Source organism: Terrapene carolina, unplaced genomic scaffold, assembly GCF_002925995.2.
Source record: "Terrapene carolina triunguis isolate 2854851 unplaced genomic scaffold, T_m_triunguis-2.0 Scaffold131, whole genome shotgun sequence".
Taxonomy (NCBI): domain Eukaryota; kingdom Metazoa; phylum Chordata; order Testudines; family Emydidae; genus Terrapene; species Terrapene triunguis.
In genome coordinates, this window is record NW_020664482.1 from 37,820,138 (window position 1) to 37,831,522 (window position 11,385).

At 46.8% G+C, this 11,385-nt stretch overlaps 1 protein-coding gene across 1 annotated transcript in view; it reads left to right on the top strand.

Annotated features, from left to right (window-relative positions):
- CENPI (centromere protein I) overlaps positions 1 to 9,560 on the top strand; it is a 27,702-nt gene extending 18,142 nt beyond the window's left edge. Inside the window, exons 17-20 of the mRNA XM_029911880.1 lie at positions 3,078 to 3,209; positions 3,365 to 3,598; positions 7,911 to 7,952; positions 9,015 to 9,560. Of these exons, the coding sequence (XP_029767740.1) occupies positions 3,078 to 3,209; positions 3,365 to 3,598; positions 7,911 to 7,952; positions 9,015 to 9,146 (540 nt within the window). The 3' untranslated portion in view covers positions 9,147 to 9,560. The remainder of the gene's footprint in view (positions 1 to 3,077; positions 3,210 to 3,364; positions 3,599 to 7,910; positions 7,953 to 9,014) is intronic.
- Positions 9,561 to 11,385: the final 1,825 nt, after the last annotated feature.

Below are 11,385 nucleotides of genomic sequence, written 5' to 3' on the forward strand. Positions count from 1 at the left end.
CAAAGTTCAGGCCCGAGCCAACTAAAGTTTAGGCCCTAGCAAACTTTTTCCTCCACATTCTCAACCTTTTCCATATTGTTATCCCAAGTAACAATAAAACCAAGTTTCAGGTCACTGCTCCCTCCCCAGGATGCCATCTCTGAGGTAGGTAGGTGTTCCTTTAATACTTTGAGAGACCTTAAGTAACTCACCTAATAGGTTCAATTCCTGACTGATGCCTAGAGTGTCAAACTCCCAGGCTTGTGCTCTAACCCAGTAGTTGTCAACCAGGGGTCCTCGAGCAGGTTTCAGGGGGCCCTCCAAGCAGGGCCAGCATTAGACTCGCTGGGACCCAGGGCAGAAAGCCAAAGCCCCACTGCATGGGGCTGAAGCCCAGGTGCCTAAACCCTGCCACCCGGGGCTGAAGCTGAAGCCTGAGCAATGTAGCTTTGCGGGGGCCCCTGTGACATGGGGCCCCAGGCAGTTGCCCTGTTTGCTACCCCCTAATGCCAGCCCTGGCTTTTATATGCAGAAAGCCAGTTATTGCGGCACAGGTGGGCCATGGAGTTTTTTAGCATGTTGTGGGGGCCTCAGAAAGAAAAAGATTAAGAACCTCTGCTCTAACCATTAGACTCAGATTTGCAGAAAGAGGAGTTTAGGGCAGCGCTGAGTATGAGGTGTTCTGCTGCTTCTGAGTCTCGGAGGCCTGGAGGCTGCCTGCAGATCTGGAGAGAGCATTGTTCATTTCTCTGTAGGACCTACTGAACTGCTGCTGTTCTTGGTGGTGTTAGTTCCAGTGGTTGCATCCCATAAGAAAAGTAGCCAATTGCTGACAGCTGGCATAGGGCTGTCCATGTGGCTTTCTCTCTGAGGAGACTGCAGGGTAATTAACGTGACAGGGCGCTCTCCAGGAGATAAGAGCAGCTAGTGCTTATTTATACAGAACAACTGTCAGGTTCCATTACTTCCAGTGGCTTCCATTTTCTATACTCGCTGAATGAAAGGCTCCTTTTTAAAAGCACACTGCATTTTTGTGCTAGATTTCAGGGCTGCACACTGCATATAGCCTGTTGAGTCATATGAAGGTGATTTTGTCTCTGATTTGGTTGGAACATATTGCTCATGCAATAAGGAGGTCCCTTCCAGTCCTATGTTCTCTGTTACTAAGGAACCTCAAAGTCTGTTAGTTGAATGAGAGCTCATCTCTTAGTATCTTCCTTCTCCCTAGTCCCTGGATAGAGGCTGGCCCTGTGCCAAGTGGTGAAGTCCCTTTGAACTCATCCTTCCGTCAGTGTTTATAATTAAGGCTGCGTGTCTGTCACAGAGGTCACAGATTCCGTGACTTTCTGTGACCTCCATGACTTCTGCAACTTCCGAGTTGGGCAGCCTCATGGCCAGCAGCAGCAGTTTGGGAATGGGCGGGGGCTCAGGGCTGGGGTAAGGGGTTGAGCTTACCGGGGGGGGGGGGGGAGCTCCCCAGAAGCAGCCGGCATGTCCCTGCAGCTTGTAGGCAGAGAGGCCATGGGGCTCTGCACACTGCCCCTGCCTGTAGGCACCACCCCGCAGCTCCCATTGGCTGTGGTTCCTAGCCAATGGGAGCTGTGAAACCAGTACTCGTGGAGGAGCAGCGCATGGTGCCCCCCTGGCCTTCCCTACCACTAGGAGATGCAGGGACATGCCATCCACTTCAGGGGAGCTGCGCAGGGAACCTAGCAGTCCCACCAACCCTTCACCCCCAGCACCAGGGGGGATCTCGGGCCACCAGCACTCACGGCACTCCCAGACCACCACCCCTATCCCCCCCAAGCACCCTTGGCCCCCCAGCCCAAGTTTTAGTTAAGAGTATATAGTACAAGTCACGGACAGGCCACAGGCAATGAATTTTTGTTTACTGCTTGTAACGATGCTGGTTCTGGCGGGACCCAACTGAGAGTGCCAGTTCAGGACAAATTGCTTAAAGCAGGGCAGTTACAGCCCAAGGCTGGGGGTTTTCCACCTCTAAGACAAACCAAACCAGACAGACAGAGAGGACTTTGGTTTTGGCCCACTGGCTAACCACAAGTCACCCAAGCAATTCCCTTAGACACTCCAGTTTCCCAGTATTACCACCAGTGCCACTCGTTATGGGGACGAATGGTTATGAAAACCAATACCCCAGTAAAAGAAAAGAGGTTCTCTCGATCCCAAAGGACCAAGCCACAGACCCAGGTCAATATATAAATCAGATCTTACCCACAAATCACGCTGTTGCCAATCCTTTAGAATCTAAAATCTAAAGGTTTATTTATAAAAGGAAAAAGATATAGATGAGAGCTAGAATCTGTTAAATGGAATTAATTACATACAGTAATGGCAAAGTTCTTGGTTCAGGCTTGAAGCAGTGATAGAATAAACTGCAGGTTCAAATCAAGTCTCTGGAGTACATCCCCAGCTGGGATGGGTCATTCAGCCCTTTGTGTAGAGCTTCTGTTTGTAGCAAAGTCCCTCCAGAGGTATGAAGCAGGATTGAAGACCAGATGGAGATGAGGCATCAGCCTTTTATAGTCTTTTCCAGGTGTAAGAACACCTCTTTGTCCTTAATGTGGAAAATTAGAGCAAACTGGAGTCACATGGGAAGTCCCTGCATACTTTGAGTTACAAGGCGTATCTGCCTTCTCTCAATGGGTCAGTTGTATAGCTGATGGTCCTTAATGGGCCATTAAGCAGGCTAGGTAGAGCTGACACCAACTTGTCTGGGGTGTCACCCAGAAGCATAGCAGAGATTTGAAATACAGACAGTACAGAGCCAATATTCATAACTTCAACTACAAAAATGATACACATTTACAGATAGCATAACCAGCAAACCATAACCTTGTCTTAGACACCCTATTTGACCCCCTTTATACAAGATTTGGTGCCACTACAGGACTTTGGTTGCAACAATGATCTATATAGTCCCAGTTCAAGTCAATAACATGACACTGCCCGTGATCTGTCCATGACTTTTACTAAAAATACCCATGACTAAAATGTAGCCTTATTTATAATTGGAGGAGGAGAAAAGCTCAGCAGTCTTACTAATGGAGGATAAAAGCTGCCATTAACTTGTTCTGAAGCAGCACTCCTGCCCTTCTCTAGTATTTATCTGCGTTAGAATTCAGAGGGCACTTAAGTCTCTTCCATTTGTTCATTCCTTTAGGTATCGAACCAACTTGGTAGCTGCGAAAGAAAATGAGCTGATTAAAAAGGTACCATGAACAAACCTTTGCGGTAAAGTACTGTGGACGGTAATGAAAAGGTTATAAACAAGTTGTTGGGGAGGCAGTGCTTTAATGACACAATTGCAAGGAATAAGGGTAGTGCACCAGTGCTGTGCAACTGAATTGTTTTCTGATCCCATCAGACAATACTGCAATTCAAGTTCAGTAGCCAGACTTACCAAGAGTACAACCAGTACATAATGGCCATGGTGGGCTGTCTGTGGACATCCAGTGCATTCCAGAAGGATATCCACCCTCAGGGCATTCGCCTAGATCCGGAAGTACTGAAGAAAACCAGAGTGCAGGAGGTCAGGAACAGCTTCAACATTGTCCACCACCCAGCCCTGATGGGCTATGCTATCCTCTTCCTGCAGCAGGTAAGGGTGTGAGCAGTGTTTCAGAGTGGCCCCCACTATTGCACTGCCAATGAGTCACTCCACCTTGAGAATTCAGCTGGAGAACTCTCTCTTCCCCCCCCCCCCCCGCACTGCTTGAGTTCACTTGTGTTTTTCAAGCGTTGGTACTCTGCTAGGTGGGCTGAAACCAGTGCTCTGTGTTCATCTCAGCCCAGCAGCTCAGTCTGAACAGTTTAGTTTTGGTTGTTTGCTTGGTATAAAAGTACATAAGGCAATGGTTTTAAACATGCTTTGCTTTTAAACTCCATGATTATAGTGTGGCCAAATCATTTTGAGGCATGGGTAGAAGTAATATAGATAAATATTAAATGCCCAAAAACTTCATAAGCATGGAATTAAGGTTGCCCAGTGATGCCTTGTGCCCTTCTAGAATGTGGAGAGTGGCTAAACGTAAACCTCTTGAAAACCAGGGAAATGCAAAACTAAGATACATGCCCCCCCGCAACACAACCTTAACTGTCACCTGGAGCTGGCACTAACTACTGGCAATAGTTCAATTAGCAGGGAAGGCAGCATAATTAATAGAGAAGAGGCTGTTCTATAGGAGTTTGTGGTGGTCTCCACAGATTTGAATTCCAGCATTTATCTGCATGCCCTCCAAATGCCTTCGTTGTGTTACTTATAGCTGTATTGAATGAGGGAGGAATAAGTTGGAGCAGGTTCTGTTGTGATATGATGAGATGCATGTGTACTTGGAAGGATGAAGTATGCCCCATTTCAGCACTGAGTTTTGTACGGTGTGTCTGCAGAGGTGTGCATAGGTGTCATCTTGGTTTGGGGATGGTCAGCATTCTGTGGCATACATAACAGTGGTCTTTAGGGCTTAATGAGGAGGAAATGAAGGCAATGTCTCAGAAGGAATCCTCAGGACATAGGTGAAAGGGGGGTAACGTTTAGCAAATCTGGGGTGGCTTGTGTAGAGTCAGCTCAGGGTATGCCTACACTGCAGTTAGACACCCGCGGCTGTACCATGCCAGCTGATTTGGGTTTGCGGGGCTCAGGCTAAGGGGCTGTTTAACTGCAGTGTAGACGCTCTGGCTGGAGCCCAGACTCTAGGGCTCTGAGATAGAGTCCCAGAGCTTGGGCTGCAGCCTGAGCTGGAACGTCTACAATGCAATAAAACAGTCCCTTAGCCCGAGCCCCGTGAACCCCAGTCAGCTGGCACTGGACAGCCGTGGGTTTTTAACTGCAGTGTAGACGTACCCTCAGTGTTTGAGTGTAGGCCAAGTGTAAGTAGGTCCTGTTTGCTACTCCTGTGAGTTTTGCCACAGCAAACAGGTGTTTAGACTTGGTGCTCATGTGCTGTCTTGCCAAAGGGTTTTGCAGCATCTGTAAGGGAAGTACTAGTATGTGTATTATTGGCATGCTGGGACCTTACTCTGCCATCTTTGAGCTAAGGTCACATTGTGGGGGTGGCATGTATCTTAACTTTGTATTTCTGGTTTTCAGAGGTCTAACGTCAGTGCTCACCTGTGGGGCAGGGAGAGTGGCTTATTCTCAAATAAATGTCTACACTTGCATCTGAAGAAGTGAGGTTTTTTACCCACGAAAGCTTATGCCCAAATAAATCTTAGTCTTATGGTACGTCCAGACTACCCGCCGTATCGGCGGGTAGCGATCAATACCCGAACGCGCTCCCTGTCGACTCCGGAACTCCACCAGAGCGAGCGGCGGTAGCGGAGTCGACAGGGGAGCCGCAGCCGTCGATCCCGCGCCGTGAGGACGGGAGGTAAGTCGGAATAAGATATGTCGACTTCAGCTACGGTATTCCCGTAGCTGAAGTTGCGTATCTTACATCGACACCCCCCCCCCCCCCACACACACACACACAGTGTAGACCAGGCCTTTAAGGTGCCACCGGACTCCTTGTCGTTTTTGTGGATACAGACTTACATGGCTACCCCCCGATACTTGTACACTTGGAGCTGGCTGTTTTGCTTCAAATTCACTCTTGACCTTAATCCAAGTTAACTTTCAATTGTAGGCAAGCCTTCAATTCCATTGTTTAGGAAACATCATTACATCATCCTAACTGTATTTCACCTTTCCTCTCTAGTCACTCATTGCTAATTTCCTTGACCGTACTTCTAACGTAAAATCAAAGTCTACAGGTGTGTTTTAGAACACTTTAAAACATTGCCCTTAAACCAGAAGTCTTTGGTCTCAGGACAGAATTTCCAAAAGGAGCCCATGCAAACAGAATGCAAACAGAGTAAGGGATATGCACAACATGCATTCTCTGAAAACTGCCAAGCTCTATCCTACCCTTGAACTTTCAGTGCAGGGGTGCAGCTTATACTCCTGAGGGAATTCTATGCCAAAAATATTAAAAATTCTGGGCACAATATTTTATTTGTCAACATAACACAATATAATCACATCATTTTCAATTATTTTGGTAATTTATTTCAAATACCTATCAGCAACTATGTCTGTAACAATACAGTCAACAAAAAAGATTCAGGAAATGTTTTTGACAAATAATTTCCTTGCTAAGAATATTAGTACATCTCTGTGGCTCCACAGTGAGCGAGAGGGGACAGTGTCTTGCACATATGCCCAGCCCTACCCCCCTGATCCAGATGTAGGGCAAGCAGGCTCAGCCCAGCAGGATCCTAGTGTGGGTGGATCCAGGTGTGGGGTAACCTGGGTATGGGTGTCTCAGTGGGGGGGATCTGGATGCACAGGGGCTCATTGGGAGCAGGGGGAATGGGACTTTGCTGGGGGGATCCAGGTGAAGGTGGTTGGGGCTCAGCAGGGGTGTATGGGAGGGATGGGGTATGGCAGAGGGTCTGGGTACAGGGGGCTCAGTGGAGTGGTCCCGGTGCTGGGGGAGTGAGGCTCGGTGGGGAGTCTGAGTGGAGTGGGGATCTAAGTGCAGTTGGTGGGGCGGGGGTCCTGGTGCAGCTTGTGGGAGCTCAGTGGGGTGGGGGTCTGAATAGAGAGGGGTGGGGCTCGGCAGGGGAGTCTGGGTACTGGGTGGCAGATGGGAGGGCAGCTCCTTGCACAGTGGCCCCTCGCCCAGGGCATGATAGGAGCAGGAAGCAGGGGGTGTGTGGAGCTTCCTGCAGACCTGGGGATGGGTCTGATCCGGCCCTGGGAGCGGCCTGTTCAGGGGAAAAAAGTCCTGTATACTGCCCCTCTTCCCAGCCCAGCTGCGACTAGCAGCTGGAGCCCAGCGCAGCGTAGGAGCCACCGACGGGGCTCTGGGTGCACCGCGAGAGGGACAGAGAGCCAGCACCACCCCCAAAGTGGTGATTTAAGTGTCTCTCAGCTTTTCTCAATGCCCGAACCAGATGTGCCCTGCCCCACCCCACCCCCAACCGCTACCTGGGAGGGATGCATGAATCAAATGTTCTCTGAAGAAAGAGTAAAATCTGCAGGGGACATTAATTCTGTTCTTGCGCAGTGGCACAGAATTCCCCCAAGAATAGCCGCTTAGATTCCAAGACCACAGCATGTTACCTTGCACCACCCAGTTGCTCTAATTACAAAATGTAACTGTGCTGTTTGTTCACTTAACTGAACTTTGAAGGGATTTTCCTTATGTCCTTAAAAATGCTTTTACATGATAAACAAAAATTGGGAGAAGGGAATTCTGACTTCTCCAGCATTATAGCAAGACTTTCTTTGTCAAGTTCTTTTCCTTCCATCTTTCTCCCGAGGTCCTCTTACACCTCCCCACACCTGTAGAAGACATTGCTGATGGGCAGTGCCAGCATTCCTCATCCTGAAGTACTGACTGTTCTCTACATGGGAACCACAAACCGGTTTAAAGATTGTTAGGAAAACAAAGGAGAGGAAAAGTTCTTGTATACAGTGCCTGCTTTTCCCGAAAACATGCTCCATTGTTGAGTAAATCTTTCCAGAGCACCAGAGGGTGCTGCTCTGTAGCAGATTCAGAGAAGAGTCCCTGAAATAGTGAGGTAATAAACTAAGCCTCATAGGGTTCTCTACTCTTGCTCCCTTTGATAGTGTTGAGATGGTGGTTCCTTAGCCTTTGAGGCACAGGAATTCAATAAGTTTATAAATATTACTTGTTTCTGTCCAGAAGTATTGACTTCTGGTAGAGTACTTTCCATGATACCTTGCTATTTATGGACTGGTGTCAGGAGAATATGCTACAGCATATTCACAATTGCCATAGCTTCCTTGCACTCATGGAGCTCCTGTCTTAAGGGGACTCAGCAGGGCTGAGGCCCGGCAACTCAGGACAGAGGGTTTTATCTGATCTGACTTCTGTTTACTTAATATATTTTTTTTCCCCCACAAGGCTTGGCCAGAAGATAAAACCCTGAACTTCAACTTAATTAAGGTAATGTGTTCTATTTTTAAATATTATGTGAAAACTGGCTGTATTTAGCTATAGGTTAGTAATATAAATACATCTTCAAAAATACCATCTCCAGGAGAAGAATAAGGAGCTCAAAAGGAGGGTTTATGCTCTCATCTGGTCATGACACATGAGAACTCAATCAAAGATGAAGACTCACTTGTGGACCCAGAGAAGCTTGCTTCAGTTGTGTCCACTACAAAGTTCCAGCTGTTCACAACGAGGACAGCACATTGTGTTACCTGATGACTAGAGCAGTGTACTTTGGTCTGGGAGCATTTTGGTGTAGCAGCCATGTACAGCCAGTGGACTGAGACTGTTACATGCCTCTGTCCTGAGGCTGCATTTATTCTAGGTCAAGAAGTTCTAGTTACCTCTTAACTATTGGAGAATTTGCTCCTGGGAAAATTCTTCTCTCACAAATGGATTAAGCTTGTCAGAATTTCCAATATCAGTCTAAATAGCGTTCACTTTCTGGGGTAGTGGTATATTCTTTTCTTTAATTTTAAAGTGAATGTACTGCTAAAGTGAACGTGAACGGTGCTAGAGACAGAAATCCTCCACTGAATAGGGTCAGCCTGGGCAGTGACCGTTCAAGCTTCCCCTTGTGCTGCCCTGTCAATGTACCTCAAAGCTGAACTAGGGTAACTTCTCATTGTGGGATGGGGAGTTCAGTTTTATGGCTCATTCAATCCTCAGCCACTTCGCTGGACCTGCCAAGGAGACAACTAGTGGGCTTCTGTCTACCAGAAATGAGATTTATGTAGGTCCTGAGTAGTTACCAAATGGTAATGACTTGAGATCACTATCAGGGTAGGCCAGATTTGAAATGGTGACCTATAGGTAAAAGGCTCAGTGTCAGATCCTATGAGGCATGAGCCTGGGGTGGGATGTAATCTTTGTGCCGGTGCATAATCATGTGGCAGGGCAGGTGTATTCAGGCTTTTACTGTCTGTATTTCCATATTTCCAGGTTAAGGCAAAAGGAGGCCACAACTGCATCTATGGCCCCAGACACTTAACTGCCCTATTTCTGTTTCTATAGGGGAGGCGGTGGAACTGGTATCTGGAATATCTCTACGTGCAGGGGTTACAAGGCCTGAAACTCTTCATCGAAAGCAGCATCAATCGTGTTTCTCAGGTCTCCCAAACCAAGTCAGGGAATGTTCAGGTGTAACAGACTGGTTCATATGGATTCTTCTGGTTGTCCAGACCAGGAAAGCAGAGTATAGCAGGCCCTGCCTCTGACACCTCTGTCTAGGGGAAGAAGTACTGTAGACAGAGCCATTAGCCGTATTACATTTTGATACTGACATCACCTTAGGAAAACAAGGACAGAGAGAGAATGGTTGAACTGACCTTATTCAACAGTGCACTGAACCTGGATGTCCCTGCCAAACTTGTGTGGTGTGATGCTGCTGAGTTTGTATCCTGTGCAATGTCACTGTTCACTATCAACTTCCTCGTACTGGAATGTCTGCTTCAACTAAGCTGCAAACACTGCTGCCTTTCTTATTTCATTATGGCACTTAGCAGTGCTTCTTCACTTAGAAGTGATTCCTGACCTCCCGCTGCAGTGTATAATGAGGAACACCCTGTGTGTATAAACACATACATTCATACACACACACCTTTCTAAGGTATTGTATATATTGACTTGGGGACTTTAAGGAACCTGCTGGGTCCTCTGTGGTGGAGTCTATTTATACTGGTTTTGAGGGTCTGTGACAGACTGGCCTAATTGACCCCTTAGATTTTGCTTTCAGTATGAAACCTCCTGAGGATGCTTTCCTTTGTACCAGTCTGTAGGACATTCTCCCACTGCAGCTGGAAGATTTAGTGCTGAAGTTCATGTTTTATGGATGCTTTGAGCACCCTAGGGGCATTGCTAACAGCTCACTATTTTCTTATGACAAGTCTAAATGCAGTTTTCCCTTTTGTACTTGTAGCAATGTACATAACTGTATATTATATATGTTTATATTATGTAAAATACTGCCTTAGTGCCACTGCAGAGGAACTCTCTCTCTTGTGAAATGTTTCTTCCCTCCCGCCCTTTTTAAAACTCAGATCCAGTTAAAAGAAACTGAACTCCATTTCCTAAGCTGGATATTTTGAGGGAACTTCATACTGATGGTGTAAAGCAGGGTTGGGACTCTTCAACTTCCATGCTCAGAGGACAAGAGAGAGAACATTGATCATGATTCCAAGTAGTTTCTACTTTCTTTCTGCCTCTGAAAAGGAGACACTTCAGGAAATGTTGACATGTTTTTCCTTTTTCAGCGATGGTTACCAACATGGTGGTGGTGTCTTGCCTGTGAAAGATCCTGCTTGTTCCTTTGTCTCCAATACCATATTAGTCTTGGGGTCACATTGTTGAAGGCTAATGATCTTGTTAATAAACTCTTATGTTCAAACAGTGAGTCTGAGAAATGGTTTTTTACTTTCTCATCTGTGGCTATGCCCACCTGTGTGGCTCCTATCTTGCCAGATAGGGGGAGAACATTTTGCTGAAAGACTTTCACTCTTGACAGAATTAACTTTTGTTTGACGTTAACTTGTGATGTCTTGAGGCCCTTTTTTTCCCCCCTCTGTGGAGTATAAAACTAGGTCACCCTCATGGGGTCCTAATAGGAAAAAGATATCTCCTCATCCTTCCTCTTTAAAGGGTAGCTCAAGGCCCAGAATGCATCCTACTGACATTCTCACTGTGCTCCAGTATCCCCTCAGGTTGGGCTCTCTTACCTGGTGACGGTTCCTCAGTACTGAAGCTCAGCCCACCACATCAGTACCAATGGCCTCCATCCAGCTCTCCTGGGTATCCTCAATCCCAGTACCGAAAGCTTTTATGGTGTCACATGATCTTGCAGTGCAAGCTCTACCCAAATCACCTCTCCTCTGTGGTGAAAATACCCTTCATGGTACTGGCCACTAATACCATGCAGTAGTAGTACAGAGACTGGTTTTGCCTGGAGCTCCTGTTAAGTAAACTCCACTTTTAGAGGTGGAATATTCATTTTCAGCCTCTGAGGATAGCAGGGAGATATCACCTAATTGCTCTTCAAGGTCTCTCTCATTTAATTCCTTTGCCTCCAGTAGGGAATCTGGAGCACATTTTATTTTAATAGACCTAGGGGTTCACTATGGCCATTCCCCATAGTGGATCTCAACTAGTTATAGACCCATCCACAAATATCATGAGAGCCTGTCTCTGACTTGTAGGGCATGTGGCTTCCTGTGTTTACGTAACACAACATGCCAGACTTCACCTGCTTTAGGCAGCGAGTGGTTAAAATCTCTGCCTAACATACATCTAGATGAAAAGAAACCAGATTCCCCAATTTTCATTTGGAGACAGGGACCATCTTTGTTATGTTTGTACAGTGGGGTCCTGCTCCATGACTAGGACTTCTAGA